Source organism: Sinocyclocheilus rhinocerous, unplaced genomic scaffold (genome assembly GCF_001515625.1).
Source record: "Sinocyclocheilus rhinocerous isolate Xijiao unplaced genomic scaffold, SAMN03320098_v1.1 scaffold1065, whole genome shotgun sequence".
Taxonomy (NCBI): Eukaryota; Metazoa; Chordata; class Actinopteri; order Cypriniformes; family Cyprinidae; genus Sinocyclocheilus; species Sinocyclocheilus rhinocerous.
The window spans coordinates 1,196,015-1,214,436 of NW_015628720.1; the positions used below are offsets into that span (position 1 = coordinate 1,196,015).

Consider the following 18,422-nt stretch of genomic DNA (forward strand, 5'->3'; position numbering starts at 1 on the left):
AAATGACATGAATATGACAGTGGGCAAATGCATAAAGCGCAGCATAATTTGAAATCAGTCACGAGTTTAAAGTTTGTCGATCGCGCGTCTCCAGTGAAGCTGAACTCTCCTCCCGTCCGTATTCAATAATATTAAAGCAATCGTTATAATACTTTTTTTGTATACATTTTAATTCCTTTGTTTAACAGTTCTATCTGATTATTAGATAGACTTCTATCCGTATTAGACAGAACTGAATGACAACAGCGAACAAGATATGTGAGCTGTGTGCGCTCAGGCACTGCCGCAGCCGTTCTCGGCGCCGTCAAAATAAAGGTCCCGCCTCTGACACATCGGCCAAACAGAAAAACGTATCGGCCGATGCCGATATTTGAAAAATGCCAGATACCAGCCGATATATCGGCCTTGACGATATATCGGTCGAACACTACTCAGAACAGATTCACTCTTGACTGTACCTTTGAATAAAATGTGGCAAAAGGACAGTAAGTAAAAACGAAAGGTTAATGTGGTCTTATGTGGATTCTCTTTCTCAGGGCAGTGTCTGAGGCTGGTGGTCTCACCTGTGTTGTCAAGCGCCCCCAAGATCCACAGCTGGTACATGGAGTTCAGCATGTTGTCTTCAGGCGGCGGGTCCATGAAGTGGAAGAGCAGGAGATCTTGAACTCCCAGTGACTTGAGCAGAAGCACAACATTGGCCAGGTTAGTGCGCTGGATCTCTGGGATAGTGGTGGTGAGCATTTCATTCTTGAAGGCACTCTGAGTGTATAACCTGAAGTGGACCAACACAAAAGGTAAGAGAGGTCAATTCATTTGCTATAGACATTTTAACATGTCCAAACCCAATGTGACGCAGAGGTCAGAGAAAAATCCAGGGTATTTCTTGTTAGGGAGCTCACACACTATATAAAACATAGACAGACCTTTTAAATTATAATAATATTTCATCAATATTTCTCTGTTTTTACTGTATTTTTGATTAAATAAATTTAGTCTTGGTGAGCATAAGAGGCTTCTACAATTTATATGAAAAAAAATCTTGATTTTTCCAAACTATTAACCATAGATTAGGGAACACTATTCTATGACTAGCTGCTTATTATCATGCACATTACTATCATATTTGCTGTTTATTAGTACTAATAAAGCACATATTAATGCCTTATTCTGCATGACCATATAATAGATCCTTTAAAGGCCCGTTCACACCAAGAACGATAACTATAAAGATAACGATCGGGGCTTAACCCTACCCCATACCTAATCTTACCAACTACCTTACTAACTATTAATAAGCAGCAAATTAGGAGTTGATCGAGGGAAAACTCTTAGTTAATAGTGAATGTTTTTTTTTATCTAAAGTGTTACCATATATTTAAAACCCTGGGTAAATTTGAGTTATTAAAACTTCACTGATTAAGAATATTTTTTATTAATCTTTATATACACAGAGAGAGAGAGAGAGAGAGATGAAAATGTAAAAAACAAACTTATTTTTATTTAAAGAAACAGTTTTTTTTTAGAAATGTACTAAAATACTAAAACTAAACTAAAAAAAGCTAATTCAAATATGAATAAATAGTGTATTAATAGTGTATAAATAATAGTAAAATACGTTTATATTTTAGTTAATAGTTTGTATTTTTGAGTTAAAATTGCAATGCAGATAACTGTATTACACATTAAATAAGTTCTGACTGGCTGTGATAACTGTATTACACATTAAATAAGTTCTGACTGGCTGTGATGTTGTTGCTTCACTGCAGCAGTCTGATTAATAAAATCATTAATTTTATAAGAAGGCATTAGAATAAAATAAAGAGAAGTGGGTGAGAGTCTAGGAAAGAAACAGAATAAGCATATTCAATGTAAAAGGTCAGAATAAAAAGATAAATCAAACAGATGCATGTAGCACACCATTAAAAAAAAAGTTTCCTACATCCCATCTTTAAAAGATCCAGAGGGAAGCCCATAACAATGAGCCATTCCCAAACTACCCCTGAAGCATCTTAAAATATCACAGCTCTCCTCGCCGCTCCTTAGAGACAGATCTGAGAGAACAGCAGATTTCTGCAGCTATTCAACTAAATGGATAATTCCTCAGAAGATGGCGTGAAGAAGGAACTCTGGGAAGCTCTGTGGTACAACATATGCATCTATGCATATCAGTCCTACTGGCTCTTGTGAAGATGCCTCAATCACAGCCAGAGCTTTTGAGTTATAGATTTAACACTCATGTCACACACATACACACGGCTCTTGGCCGCATTACAAAGCGTCTGGCTGAACAGAATTGATTCCTGATGCACAGATGTTTGGTAAAGGATATATGTAACTAATCCAGCAAGTGCCACACACTTTCACGAGCAGCCGAAGACACTCACAGGGAGGCAAAACAACCCCCTGCGTGAGTTTCCTTTGTGTGACCGCAAAACAGCGAGAGAGCGTGTCGCCGCATCTTCAGGACTGTGCAGATTTGAAAAAGGTCACAGTCAAAAAGCCCACAGGAGCCTTTGTCTCACATTCTCAGAGGTGTAAACAAAAATTAAACTGTGTGAAATCCTCTCAAGATTACCGTCCCGTCCCCCTCCTGCTGTCGCCCTGCCTGACTGATTCATCTGCCTGTATGAGCAAAGAGAGGCCAGAATCTGTATTTACACTACAGAGACACCTGAGCGATTCGCTTCATTTGGATGATTCGTTCCAAAGTACCGGATCAAAAAAATGACTTGCCGTTTCATCACTCAAGTTTCGCCATAAAGTCATCATGAAATAAAAATATATCCATGCATGTGTTTTACTTTCTCGTTTTTTGAGCTCAGAATTGTTCATCAAATGATCCTAACTGGATTTTCCTGTGAAAACGACAGACTTCTCTCTGGTGACGTATGCAGGACTTCTCCAATCATTTAGTTCCTGTGCAAGCTCACGTTCCACTTTGAGTGAAATGCCCACATCTCAAAATCCAATGAACAGTTCATGGACAGAACCAAGTACCGCTCTACATTATTTCTTTTTTGTTAATCTGTCATACTTGGATGTATGTCACAATGTGAAAGGAAAGATTCGTCATTACTTCCACTACTAATTTCCTCTGCCTTTTGAAATAACAAAAAGACCCTGCACAGCGGGGGGTTTTTTGTAACATGATTTTTATAATAATATCACGTCCTGTAAAAGTAAATAAAAAAATGTAAATTCAAATAAATAAAATGACTAAAATTAGCGATTTTTAAAAATGATTTATTTCAGCTAGTTGTGAAGGAAACATTTCTCATTTTCATTTATTTTAACTTGAAGTACTAAAATTACAAAAATTAAAATTAAATCTAATAATAAAAGTAAATTAATTAATATAAATAAAATATATAGTAAAATATAAACTATATAGACGTTTAAAAATAATAATAAAAATGACAAAAACACAACAAAATGACAAACTAAATACAATAAAAATAAAACAGAAATTATAAAAAGTCAAAATATCAAAAAAGTTGACAGTCAGTGATACTAAAATAACACTGATGAAGTTTCGACTTATCTCACTTCAACATGTCACCAATCACATGGTTTTACTTCTAATTGGTTACAAAAAATTAAGCATTTGCTTTGCGAATCAGTTTAACTGTATCATTAGTAACAACTGTTTCAAAAGAATTATATTTTTGATAAATCGAATTTGAATCTGGTCATCCCTAAAAAGTTGAACATAAAATAACACAATCACGATGAAATCATGGAAAATGAGAGAGAGGGTGAGGGCGACTGACGGGTTGTTCAGCAATCTTATATGGAAGTGGGACACTCAATTCTCAATTGAGATTTTTGATTCTCAGTTCTCGGAATCATTTAAGCTTTTTTAGCACAGCATCATTCCAAGTCTGACCCACTCTAAACTTTGCCATTGCCATAAACTGAAAACTACGTGTGCCCCTTTGCTCAAGAAAGATCTTTCCTGATCTGTTCTTACCTGTAACACTGTCCCGGGCCTGTTCTTCCTGCTCTGCCAGCCCGCTGGTTTGCATTGGCTTGACTGATGGGGTAAACCTGCAGCGCATCCATGCCAATGCGAGGGTTGAACACCTAAATAACACAAAGTAATATTTCTGTTAGTATCAGATGTGCCATTCCCCAATTAAAGAAAGCAGTTTCACATGGTTTTACCTTCAGTTTGCAGTAACCAGCATCCACCACAAACATGATGCCGTCCACGGTCAGAGACGTCTCAGCGATGTTTGTAGCGACAATACACTTCCTCACTCCATCAGGAGCCTGACAATAAACACACAGGTTTAGTTCACAAACCATCTTTGTCTTATGATCAGGATCTTACAGAGTTTCCAACAGAGACCAAGGTTTACCTTCTGGAAGATCTTGGCCTGCAGGTCCGAGGGCAGCTGGGAGTAGATGGGCAGCACTGCCAGAGGCGGAGCGTTCTCCAGATCCTCCAGTCGCTCCACAATCTGATCTGACGTCACCTGCAGCAGCATAAACATAATTTGTGTTATACATTGCCTCATTAGACAATGCAAGCTATATCAATAACTATATTTCTAACTGCCCTTTTTATCTATCTATCTGTGTGTACATATATGAACATCACACATAAATACTACCAGTCAAAAGTTAAAAAGTCTGTAATAATTCAATTTGTAAAAAACACATTATAAAATATTATTAAATATTAAACAACTGTTTTATATTTTAAAAGCTGAATTTTCAGCAATTTCTTCAATTTAAAAGTTATTTGAATTTTTGTGGAAACTTTTAAATAAAAGTTTGGTGTAAAAATAAAATAAAATTAAATTAAAGAAAAAAAAGAAGAAAAAAAAAGAAATTAATTTTATTCCAAAAAGAATGCATTAAACTGATCAAAAGTGACACTAAAGTCATTTCAAGTGAACTTCTATTCCAAATAAATGCTTTTCTTTTGAACTTTCCATTCATCAAAGAATCCTGAAAAACAATATTAAGCAGCAAAAGATTTGTTGTTGTTGTATTTGTATGATTTCTGAAGGATCATGTTACACTGAGGCTGGAGTAAGGATGCTGAAAATTCAGCTTTGCCATTACAGGAATAAATTAAAATTTTAAATATATTGAAAAAATAGAAAATTCTTTAAACTAATAATATTTCTCAATCTTACTGCTTCTACTGTATTTCTGATCAATGAAAACGGAAGCGTATATATATTTTTTTTTTTAATAGTGTACATAAATTGCAATTCCATTCATAACATCATTTGCATGACTAAAGAATCTCCTCACCTCAATGTCCTCCTGACCAGGCATGAAGATGAGGATGTCACCCATCATCCCGCTGAGATGAATCTGTAAGGTCTGTTTCACAGCCGCCTCCACATAGTCCTCCTGAGGAACCTGAATCACACCAACACTCAGCGTCAGTACAGCACCCCAACCAGCTTCAGCTATAACTGAAGACGCTATTAACACCCCACCTTGCTGAACAAGATATCCACTGGGAACGTCCTGCCGGGAATGTGGAAAATAGGAACATTGCCGAAGAATCCTGCAAATTTGTCCGAGTCCATGGTGGCAGATGTGACAATGAGCTTCAAGTCTGAGCGTCTAGACACCACCTAAGTAATCAAAAAGCCAGGTTGATAAAAAGGAAGAAGGGATGACTCATCAGTAACAAAATCTAAATTCAACAGTACTCTTTAACTATCCATATAAGCAGCGATCAAATTAGTGTACGAAAACCAATTAAACTGACTATGGGGAAACAGTATTCATATGGATTGATGTGAAAGTGGCTGAGGAGGACAGATAGATGGCTCACCTCTCGGAGCAGGCCGAAGAGCACGTCAGTGTTGAGGGAGCGCTCATGGGCCTCGTCCATGATTACCGCGCTATAGTGGTCCAGATCTGACTCCCGCAGAGATTCCCTCAGAAGAATCCCATCCGTCATGTATTTTATTACAGTCTTCTCTGATGTACAGTCTTCAAAACGGATGGCATAACCAACCTGGTATAGACATTAAAGAAAAAGAAAAAAACCTTAGGCATGGAAAATGCTGTTATTATAACGATACAGTTTTACAATAATATACACTACTGATCAAAAGTTTGGAATAATTATGAGATTTTTTAGTGTTGTTGAAAGAAATCACTTATGCTCACAGAGACTGCATTTGTGACCCTGGAGCACAAAATCAGTCTTAAGTCGCTGGGGTATATTTGTAGCAATAGCCAAAAATACATTGTATGGGTCAAAATTATTGATCTTTTTTTAATGCCAAAAATCATTAGGACATTAAGTAAAGATCATGTTCCATGAAGATATTTTGTAAATTTCCTACTGTAAATATATCAAAACTTAATTTTTGATTAGTAATATGCATCGCTAAGAACTTCATTTGGAGCTAAGAACTTCATTTGGACAATTTTAAAGGCGATTTTCTCAGTATTTAGATTTTTTTGCACCCTCAGATTCCAGATATTCAAATAGCATCTCGGCCAAATATTGTCCTATCCTAACAAACCATACATCAATGGAAAGCTTATTAGTTCAGCTTTCAGATGATGTATACATCTCAATTTCAAAATATTGACCCTTATTACTGGTTTTGTGGTCCAGGGTCACATTTATTTGTTAAAAATACAGTAAAAACCATATAGTAAAGTATTATTAAAATTTAAATAGCTGTTTTAGATGTTAACATATTTTAAAATATAATTTATTTATGCCATGGCAAAGCTGAATTTTCAGCATCATTACTCCAGTCTTCAGTGTCACATGATCCTTCAGAAATCATTCTAATATGCTGATTTGCTGCTCAAGAAACAAGGCTGTATTTATTTGAATACAATTACAGCAAAAACAGTAATATTATGAAATATTATTAGAGTTTAAAATAATTTTCTATTTTTAATATATTTTCAAATGTAATTTATTCCTGTGACACCATTATTCCAGTCTTCAGTGTCACATTATTATTCAGAAATCATTCTAACATATACATATTTATACATAGCATATTTTACAATTTATATATAAAATTTTAACATTTTCAAGATATTACAATCTATACACTTTTTTTTTTTTGGTCAACAGGCCATTCATGGATCTAGAAATCAACAATGGCATTACTATATTAACATACAACAGCAACTTATTTTTCTAAAATGTGTATTGATATTCACATCAGTGATATTTTAGTTTAAATTATGTTGTTTTTGACATTTTTATTATTTTTTAATATGTCTATATATTTTTTTTATCAATTTTATTTGTATTTTTAGTTATTTAAGTACTATTATTGCAGTTAACATTTTTTTTATTTCAAATAACAGAATAACATTTAACTTTTTTATGGTTTTAGTTTAGTTTTAGTTAATGACAATAACCCACTACTACATCATCCTCTCAGTATTGGCTTCTGGGTAAAATAACATGCAAGTCAAATCCACCAGGTGGAAGTATTTCTCCATAATATTAATATATTTGTCAGGAAAATGTAGAGAAAATTGGTCGAGACACACAAGATGTTAGGCACCAACCTCTTCTCCCAGGTTACTGTTCATTTCTTCGCTGACTCTCTTGGCCACGCTCATGGCTGCCACTCTGCGGGGCTGTGTGCAGCCCACCATGCCATAGCTGGTGTAACCGTCCTCGTGTAGATACTGCGTCAGCTGAGTCGTCTTACCACTACCTGTTTCCCCCACCACAATCACAATATTGTTATCCCTACCAGACAGACACAAAGAAAAACATCAGCATACCGGGTGAGCAGACACATGAGCTTACAAATTTGGTGGCAGAGTTTGTCTAAAGGAAGCACATAAGTGAATTAATTTGAGTGTCAGGACCTGATGATGTTGAGCAGCTGCTGGCGAACAGCAAAGATGGGCAGATACTGCCTCTGCTCTAACAGGGTCTTCTTCTTAGCAAACTCACTGCTCGCTTCATTCTTCTCCTTCATGTGGTCAGCAAACTTCTGCTCCGCTCTGAAAACATGAAAGATAAGAAAGAGGCCCATGAAGAACCTACAGATGTTTTTTTCAAATGATGTGCTGATTTTGGGGGAAAGAGCTTAATTTAAACATGCTAAAATGTGCCAAACAGAGCTGGGAAAACTACATGCTTGATACCAAATACATAAAATATATCTACACTACCATTTAAAAAAAATTTCAAATGATTTTTGAAAGAAGTCTTCTAAAGTACAATTATTTGATCAGTAAAAACTGTGATATTGTGAAATATTCCTGTGATGCAAAGCTGAATTTTTCAGCATACGCTGATTTGCTGACCAAGAAACATTTCTTATTATTCTCAATATTAAAAACACTTGTGCTGCTTAATATTTTTGTGGAAATCATGATACATTTTATTTTCAGGATTCTTTAAAGAATAGAAAGTTCAAAGGAACAGCATTTCTTTGAAATCGAAATCTTTTGTAACATTATAAATGTATTTACTGTCACTTGTGATCAATTTAATGCATCCTTGAGAAATAAAAGTATTAAGTTCTTTCACAAAAATTTCCCAAACTTTTGAACAGTAGTGATGACAGTTTGCCATGCATCATGGTATCATAACTAGATCATGACCAAATGTGTCTACAAGAGGGAATGAATGCAAACATTTGTCTTCTGAGAGATATACTGTGAAATAAATTTGTGAAATATTTTAAAATAGATGGAATCAGAAAATGATATATATATATATATATATATATATATATATATATATATATATGTGACATTATTTAACCTGTAATCCACTTTTCCATCTTCTCCAACAGCTTTTCCATCTGATCCGTCCTCCTCGGTTTTCTTGATTCCCATGATGTCTCCCAGTTTGGTGCCAGCGAGCTCCCAGTGTTTGTGTTGTGCCTGTCGGGTGAAAAGAACCAAACGCAACAACAATGACATCTACACTACTGCCCTGTAGCGAGAGAAGTGTAAATGAAATATAAAAACCAGCTGTGCACCTTCTTTCTTTCTTTCTGCTCTCGGTGTCGTCTGACCAGCTGACTGCCCTTGCGGGAGATGATGGCCATGTCTGAGGTCGCGTCTTTCACTGGAATGACCGGCTCGGGCTGGAGTCGCAGGACGAATACAAAAGCATCAATTAGGGACTCAGATGTTTGGTGACTCCCAAATAAGCACACTCATGCTTAGAGATGTCTGTACCTGCTTAGTGAAGACTATCCTCCCGTCCAGGAAGGGTGGCACGAGGTTATGGACAAGCAGATGCACTCTGGTTGCATTGTCTTCCTCAAAGTCCTCATCTACCTCCAAACACTGAACCACTCCACTGGTGAGCATGCGGTTGGTCTCCCAGCGTTCGTTATCCTGAAGAGAAACACACATGTGAGTAAGCACGACACGTGTTGAGGTCTTGATGGTGCAGATGGGTGAGGATGTGCATCGGTACCTCATTGATTTGCCGTTTCTGCGCCGAGATGCGTTTCTGGGTCTGCTTCTGTAGGATCTGCTCCCTCTTCTTCACATATTCTTCTGAGCTGGATGTCAAGGGGTTGTGGAACTCATCGAAACCTTCATCCATCATGTACCAGTCTCGATCAGCTTGCTGTTTGAACATAACACAGTGAGTGCTCGCCAAAATAACAACGTGAACATGAAAGGTGTATATCGCCTTTATTCAGACACCTTCAAAATTTCTCACATTATCACAGTTTATTCTAGCGCTGTCAAACGATTAATCGCGATTAATCACATCCAAAATAAAAGTTTTTGTTTACATAATACGTGTGTGCACTGTGTATATTTATTATGTATATATAAATACACACACATACAGTATATATTTAGAAAATATTTACATGTATATATTTATTCACAAATATATTTAATATACAAACATAACATATTTTGTCCACTGTATGAAGAATTTTTGGGTATACTATGTCACAGTTTACTTTATTGCTATCCTCACTTACATGAATGAACTATAGTGTCCTGCACCCACTAGTAAAAAAAAAATATATATATAAAAAATTATATCTGGTGTCTGAATAATTTTTGGTTCGACTGTGTATATACACGTGTGTGTACTGTATATATGTGGACAAATTCGGATATAATTCAATTCAATTCAAAATTGCATTATTGGCATGACTGCAAAAAATACAATATTGCCAAAGTTTGGAATATATATAATATATATCCAACTTTATATAGAATACAAAACAAACAACAAAAAGTTGTTTTTTCTTTGACATAGTATGCGCTTATTAGTCACACACATTAAGATCAGGAACATATATTAGGAATCCTAAGAACATAAAAAGAGCATTTGGAAAATGACTGCATGAGGTTTAAGCACTCACCCTCTGATCTTCCTCCCACTCTTCCTTCTCATTTTCATTATTAAATAGGATGCCGTCCTCTCTATCCTCCCTCTTATCGCCTACAAAACAAGAGGCCAGATAAATATAACACTATAGCTGCTGTACACTACTGTTCAAAAAGATTCAGTAAGAATGGTAAGATTTTTGTTTTTGAAAGAAGAGTCTTTTCACCAAGGCTGTGTTAATTTAATGAAAAAGAATCAAAAACAGAAATTTTGTGAAATAGCATTACGATGAAATTAACGGTTTTCTATTTTAAAATTTTGTTTATTTCTGTGATAGCAAAGCTGAATTTTTAGCATCATTACTCAGAAATGATGAAATCAAGGTTAAGAATGCATTCCAATATGCTGATTTGTTGCTTAATAAACCTTCCTTCTTATTAGTTGAATATATTCAGCCTTGTGTTATTTTTCTTTAATGAATAGAAAGTTTTAAAAAATCAATTGTCAATATATAATTTTATCAATTAATTGCACCTTTGCTGAATAAAAGTTTCAATTTCTTTAAAAAAATAAAAAAATAAAAAATCTTACCAACCCCAAACATTTGAAGTGCATATATGATACATGTGCATATTCAAATTAATCATGTTCGTTAATCATTGGCTTAATATGTTCTTGATATTTAAGATGTTAGGTATTAGGTATTATTTAAAAAAATATTCTTAAGTAAATAAAAATATAAAATACATAAGGAAATTATTAATAATAAAAAGCAAATAAATAGACAATAAAAAAAAGTCATTAAATCTAGACTTTGGGAAGTAACTTACTTTTACATTTTCAATCAATCAATAAATCAATATATACCAAATAAAAACAGTAGTAATAAACAAAGTTTAAAAATATAAATGCAAAAATTTGAGTTAAGTAGTACACACACACACACACAACAACAACAACAAAAAAATAAAAATTCACATACAAAATTACAACATTCTCCACCAAAAGAACTTGCAAGTGGTGTCTTTACCTTTTCCTCGGGACAGGCGTGGAGTGGAGCCTAGGTGCTTCCTGTCATTGGCCCACTCGTTGTACTTATATGATGGGGTTGGTAGAGGAGTTTCTGCTGGATACTGAGGTTTACTTGACCTGAACAACAAAAGTGACAATGTAACATCTACTAGTACTCCTTCTGACAACACAAACCACGTCAGCACAAATAACCTTCAACGTTAATCACTGAGGCTCGGATGAAGTGATTCACACCTGTCTCTCCTCTCACTGTCGCGGACTGAGCGTTGGCTGCGCTCGGAGCAGTGTGAGGGGGCAGGAGACGGGCTCTCCCAGTGAGAGTGGCGTGAGCTGGTAAATCCACTGTCATCCTCATCCCAGCTGGAGCGTGACGGAGTGGCCAAATCTGTGTGGACATATGAAACACACTGGATTCATCATTTACCCAAACAGGACAAGTTGCCTAACACACTTGTAGGTCCTGGAACAGTACTGCAGCTTTTGAAACACCAATCAGATTTTAGGTTTATTATAGTTAGGATTAGGGCTGCAAAATGTAGGAAAAATTGGAATTTTGGAGGGGAATTGTGATTTTTTTTTTTCAGATTAAAAAATAAAATACAGGTGTATTGTGCTTGTTTGTAGAGTTGCAGAATTTGGTCAAACATTTGTGATTATTTATTTGTGACATTTGTGATTAAATATCTATTATTATTATAAAGCAGCTTTTCTCACTCTTTCACTGTATATTAGGGCTGTCGCGATTCGTCGATTCTATTCGACTATTCGATTTTTAAAAATCCTCGACTTCATTTTGCCTGCGTCGACTAACCGGCAAAATACCGGAAATGGCGCATTTCACGGACGAGAATCCATAAAACACATTATTAGATTGTTTTCCAAGGCCTCATCTGGCAAAGTTGCAAGTTTAATAAAATGTTCTTTAAAATTGTTGATTTTTTTGGTGGGAAATTAATCGTTTAGATTAATCGATAAATTAGTCGATAGATTAATCGAAATAAAAATAGTCGTTAGTGGCAGCCCTACTGTATATGATGGAATGTATTTAAGATTAAATTCAATTGTATTATTTAATAATTGTATTATTTAATTTATATATAGATTATATAATAGAATTAATGCAACATACTTCAATATAATTATAGTCGTGTTAGGATGAAATATAACTTCTTAATACAATTCTAAGTAAGTGCCGTACAAAGTAAGTGCTATTTGCTTATGTGTGCTTTCAATTGTTCCTATATTTTTTCATAAATTTACCGTTGGGTCTGTTACGGGGTGATTCGGGCTCATCGCGGCGAGTACCGCGGCTCATGCGGTCGGACCAGCCGTCCCTCTGGGAGCGTTCACTTCTCACGCTGCCATCACCGCGCTCAGAGCGACTGCTGCTGGAGCCACGGCCGCATTCCTGTTCATCTGCACAAAGCCATAAAACCAAGATCAGAGCCTGACACATGAGTTGGGATCTCTCAGGCCGAGAGCACCTGACTTACCTCTGTCTCGGTCACGGTAGCGGTCGTGGTCTCTGTCTCTGTCTCTGGATCGGTCTTTGTCACTGCTCTTGTCTTCTTTGGAAGAAGCATAAACCCCATGCTCACGTCTGTCCTTCTCCCTCTGTTGATGTTTCTGCTTGAACTCCTCACTAACCCCTCCTGGGTTTGACGGCGTTTCTGATCCAGTGGCACGGTACTTCCTGTAGAAGCATGTAACAAACTCATGACTGCATAGCATTTCTTTCATGTGTGTCCTTGATATTTAAGATGGGAGGCATTAGGAATATTCTGGATAATAAAATTAATCAAAATTAAGTACATAATATAATATTATGCATTATTATATACATAATTTAGCATCACTGATATACTATAATATTTTTTGTTAATATTGAATTATATTTTGTTTTAATATTTTCTGTTAAAGTTTATAGTTGTGTTTTGTCACTTTTATTAATTTTTGTTATTTGTTTTTTAATACACCTACAAGTTTTATAAAGCTTTAGTTTATTTAGTTTTAGCTAAAGCTTAGATTTAACTTTATATGTGACCCTGGACCACAAAACCAAGTCATAAGGGTCAATTTTTGGAAATTTTTTTGGAATCTGAGGGTGCAAAAAAATCTAAATATTGAGAAAATTGCTTTTAAAGTTGTTCAAATGAAGTTCTTAGCAAGGCATATTATTACTAATCAAATATTACGTTTTGATATATTTATGGTCAGGCTAGGGGAGTAACGGAATACATGTAACGGCGTTACGTAATCAGGATACAAAAATCTAGTAACTGTAATCCGTTACAGTTACATAAAAAAACAAAGTATTCAGATTACAGTTACATTTTGTAAAAAGTTATTTTGTCTTCAAAAAGGATAAAGGAAATAACATAGCTGTACAGTGTAAGCTATGCATGAAGACTCTTGCTTTAACAAAGGCTACTCAACCAACCCCACCCCGGATCAGTCAATGAAATTAAGAAAGATCATAGCATTTCACATATATTTCGACAAGTAGGCTTCTTTTAAAATAGACTAATATGTATATGGTGTAATTTTTTTAATGTTGTGTATAAACTATATTTATTTTTACTTGTACATGTTAAAGAAGTAAAAAAATAATAATAAAAATTAAACTGTAATACTAAACTGTACTCTGTACTAACTGGCCACTAGATGTCTGCATAGCCAATGCTCACTTCTGTATGGAATTTGCCGCATGTCTCTTGTATCACCGCAGAAGCGCGGACACGGCTCTCTCGTTTCATTCAGCTTGCCGTCTTGCGTCTCAGTTTTTGATTGTATTGAAAATGAAATCAGAGGAATTTAGTATTAATTGATTTATCGTGAAACCGGTAATCGTTCCATCCCTAGTTTTAATTTTAAAATCATAGTTAAATAAAAGTACTTAGAAATTGCTGTTTTGAATTTATTTACATATGTGACTAAAAGGAATCCAAAAGTAATCAGATTACATTACTTTCATATTGTGATACTTGGATTACTTTACTGAATACATTTTTGATGAAGTAATTTGTAACTGTAACGCAATACATTTTAAAAGTAACCCTCCCAACCCTGTTTATGGTAAGTGATTTTCAAAATATCTTCATGGAACATGATCTTTACTTAATATCCTAATAATTTGTCGCATTAAAGAAAAATCGATAATTTTGACCCATACAATGTATTATTGGCTATTGCTACAAATATACCCGTGCTACTTATGACTGGTTTTGTGCTCCAGGGTCACATATGTGTTTTTGTGTTGTTATATAGAGAAAACTCAAGGATGGAGACATATAACGCAGCTTTTCTTTCACTGTATATGAAAAAAATATTTTTAAGATTGATTAACTATGTAAAAAATTAACATAATTACAAGGAGACCCAGAGCATATTTGTGTATTTGTTGTTTCAGTTCCTACATTTTTTAGAAATTTAGAATACATTTTATTATGAAAGTCATTGATGAATCATAACTGTTTGTATGCAGATTTCATGCCAAAACATTTTTTTGTATATACACACTTAGTCAATAAGGCCCACTGTTCTTAAAAAAAAAAAAACTCATGTCTATGTAACAAATTATTTTCTTGAAGAACAACCCACCTTTCCTTTTTTGGATTCCTGCTATCGCCATCTTCTTGATTTTCATCATCAGACCCCGAATCACTTTGTCCCTCCTCCCAGTCCTTGTAGGACGACACCTTGGATTTCTTGGGTTGATCATCCAGACTTTCCTTGCCCTCGCGCTCCTTGCGTTTCTGTGCGGCCAGCAGATCGAGGCCCAGGAGCGAGGTGCGTGGAGCGGGTGCTCTGAACACATGCTGTTCTGATGAAGCGCTCTTCTTCTTCACTATCAGCCCCCCGTCCTGAACACTGGGGTCACTCCCTTCCATTCGATGCAGGGAGGAATCATCCTCCATCTCTGCTGAGGTCTTGACCACAACACTCAGCTGATGGATTTCCGGTAAAATGTCTAAAAGAGGTTGCCAAAAGTTACTCATTTGGGCCAAAAACACACAGTCTTTATGATCTAAAACACATGTGATTTATGATAAGTGAACTTGTGTGTTAACTTGTCATTTAAATTTGTCTAAAATGCCCCTAAGCAATTTAAGGGGCAAGTTTTGCCACTTGCCATTAAAAAAGCTGATTTCTAATACTGATAGTTCCTGCCACAATATCATTAATGCATATAATATATTATATGTACACATAATATATACAATATGTTACTACAGCTAGCCTAGCATTAGTCATGGAGGTATTAGCCATAGATATGTATACGTCAGTTTTGGTCTTAAAACATTACAAAATAACTTTTAACTATAGTATTTTGTTTGCCACGGTACATTTTTGTATGGTTAAAAAACATTAACTGAACTGATAATAAAGCAATCTGATCAGAAAACAACCGCTGCCGTTATATAAAATCTATCATATATCTACGTTTATAAGAAACAGAGAGGGATGTAGCTGATGGTTAAACGGCTCAGTGATTTACATGAACCTCTTGATATGTTTGTTAATGTAAAGCAGTTCTGCGGCACTATTCATTCATAAGAGAAAAAAAACGGGTTTACCTTTCGAACGATATCCTCAGAAGACAGTCATATAAGTTCCTCACACCTGCTCTACACAGTATGATACAACTTATGTAATGTATGATATAATAAAAATATTCAAAGAAATAGCATAGCGGCAAACGTCAACAATCATTCATAAGAGAAAAAAAAACGGGTTTACCTTTCGAACGATATCCTCAGAAGACAGTCATATAAGTTCCTCAAACCTGCTCTACACAGTATGATACAACTTATGTAATGTATGATATAATAAAAATATTCAAAGAAATAGCATAGCGGCAAACGTCAACAATGTGTACAGTAGGGCGCCATTACTATCCCAGCATTCACACCCTAGTGACGTCCCATCCGGCTCCTGAATGAATCACTTTTGTGGACCGGTTGTTTCAAACGATTCAGTCAATCGGATCACACATGCTGGTTGTGATGGAGGTTTTGATTCATATCAGTGACTTGTCGCACTTCATTCCGTTTGAGATTTATGAAGCATGTTTCAAAAAAAAGTGCTGCTCGTAGACGCCTGGAAACAATTTTGCGTGATGACTAGCGAATTGTTGAATTATTTTTTAAACCGATTTTATTGAATCAACCCGTCCGAAAGAACCGACTCACTTCAATGAGTCAGACTTAACACTGAAGTTCCTCACACGAATAGTTTCCAGCATATTTCATTATTTGTTTTAATTGTATTCATTTTAATTTATTTAAATTCTGTTCTGTGCTTTGTGTGAATGCACAGAACCACACAAATTATTTTATTTCTATGTCGCAGAGGCAGTGGTTACTAGCATACTTACCGATAAATACAAGTGAATCGAGTGAATCATATCTATTTTTATTTTTTATAATTATTTTTTGCGAAACTCCTTGCAACAATCTTGTAACCACACAGAGTGAAGACAACCCTAAATTATTTTAATCATACTGTGCCAAAACTCATGCTGTACAAATGTTTAAATCACTTACAGCACTGAAATTATTTTCAATAAAGTAAAACTGAATAATTTAGTTCGTATACAGAAATAAACAGTAAGACATGCAGTGTCAAATATTGTCTCTACTTTAGTTTAAACCATCCATAAATGCAAATAATTTTGTCAAAAGCCTAAAATACAATATACAAAGAATGATTACATACTGCACAAATATATTTGCATTCTTAATAATTTATTGAAACCTTTAACAAACACACATATTCAGTAAATCAGTCGTATTCACGATGACATACCACAGATAATCCTAATCTGACAGATCAATTAATTTTTTATTAAATATGACATTTATCTTAGCAATAATAAAGGTCTTAAACTGTGATTTTTCCTGTTGTTGAACTAAAAGAGCAGACAGGGATCTAGAGATTAACACACTTGTTCTCAATTCAGGACTGAGTTTTCCCCCCCTACTATAATTAAAATATAAATGACATTAAAATGTGAACCAATGAAAACTTGACAATGTCATCAATATCTATACATATAAAATGCACACAAACATGGACATCTGAACATCAATTGTTAGACAAAGTTGAACACATTGACTCAGCCTGGCAGGAAAAGAATTAATTTGCACATTTCTTGGGGCAGGAATGTCAAATGATTCTAAAATATGACACTCAAACAAAACACATGGCAAGAAATTAATTGAAAAATAAATCTACTAGGAGAAACGGTTTTTATCATCCAATAATAATGATACATACGGTTTATTAAAAAAAACATATGACTGTATAACTGCATAATAATGACTCGATTAAACTACCCGATTTAAATGCAATAATGTTTGGAAAAGAAATGCAAGATTTAACAACAGAAGTACACAAAAGAAGCGAACAAAACTAGACATTTTGGTTTACTTAAACTTTTCAAGTTAAAGGCAACACTTGCATATGTAGAGCTAGAATATACATGCAAGTGCTTGAAATGCTAAGAACAATTCATTAGAGAAGCATATGCATAATGAATCTATGAACAGTTCCTCTACAAGCTGTACAACAGTACAAGTATCAAACACTTCCCAAAACGAATGTTCTCACCAACATGTTTTCAGAAAAAAATGTAAACATCTCTCAAATGCATTATTACGAAAAGGCTGAATAATGGAGTCGATTTCAAGTTTGCAGATACAGGTACGGTACCACACTATAGAAATCTTCATTGTAAGAAAAAGCGTACATATATAACATTAAAGCACTGTATGACTGTAACTCTATGCTACATTTCAGCAATCGTACGTTGTCTGATGTTGAATGACAACATTCATGCAAAAGAGATATGACAACATTTGAAACAATGACAATATTTCCGAGTTTTCCTTAAAGAGATAGTTCACCCGAAAACGAAAATTCTGCCATCATTTACTCACCCTCATGTCTGTTTGACTTACTTTCTTCTGTGGAACTTTTTTTCCATACAATGGAAGTCAATGGTGACCAAAACTTGGTCATGCTTACCAACATTCTTAAAAGTAACTGTTTTTCACAGATGAAAGAAAGTCATTCAGGTTTGGAATGACATGAGGGCGGG

The 18,422-nt window shown here is 35.0% G+C and overlaps 1 protein-coding gene across 2 annotated transcripts in view; it reads right to left on the reverse strand.

Annotated features, from left to right (window-relative positions):
• Positions 1–16,216, reverse strand: part of LOC107738342 (pre-mRNA-splicing factor ATP-dependent RNA helicase PRP16-like) — a 28,682-nt gene extending 12,466 nt beyond the window's left edge. Inside the window, exons 1-20 of one of the 2 annotated variants that reach the window (XM_016550086.1) lie at positions 15,898–15,976; positions 14,921–15,290; positions 12,814–13,013; positions 12,581–12,736; positions 11,555–11,705; positions 11,319–11,437; positions 10,323–10,402; positions 9,407–9,562; positions 9,163–9,324; positions 8,961–9,068; positions 8,741–8,862; positions 7,834–7,971; positions 7,525–7,711; positions 5,804–5,989; positions 5,460–5,600; positions 5,269–5,379; positions 4,362–4,478; positions 4,165–4,272; positions 3,971–4,083; positions 564–772 (exon numbers count right to left, since the gene is read on the reverse strand). In XM_016550086.1, the coding sequence (XP_016405572.1) occupies positions 564–772; positions 3,971–4,083; positions 4,165–4,272; positions 4,362–4,478; positions 5,269–5,379; positions 5,460–5,600; positions 5,804–5,989; positions 7,525–7,711; positions 7,834–7,971; positions 8,741–8,862; positions 8,961–9,068; positions 9,163–9,324; positions 9,407–9,562; positions 10,323–10,402; positions 11,319–11,437; positions 11,555–11,705; positions 12,581–12,736; positions 12,814–13,013; positions 14,921–15,237 (2,881 nt within the window). In that variant the 5' untranslated portion in view covers positions 15,238–15,290; positions 15,898–15,976. Of the gene's footprint in view, positions 1–563; positions 773–3,970; positions 4,084–4,164; positions 4,273–4,361; positions 4,479–5,268; positions 5,380–5,459; positions 5,601–5,803; positions 5,990–7,524; positions 7,712–7,833; positions 7,972–8,740; positions 8,863–8,960; positions 9,069–9,162; positions 9,325–9,406; positions 9,563–10,322; positions 10,403–11,318; positions 11,438–11,554; positions 11,706–12,580; positions 12,737–12,813; positions 13,014–14,920; positions 15,291–15,897; positions 15,977–16,060 lie in introns of those variants that run through there. The other variant, XM_016550085.1, reaches the window with a different exon arrangement.
• Positions 16,217–18,422: the final 2,206 nt, after the last annotated feature.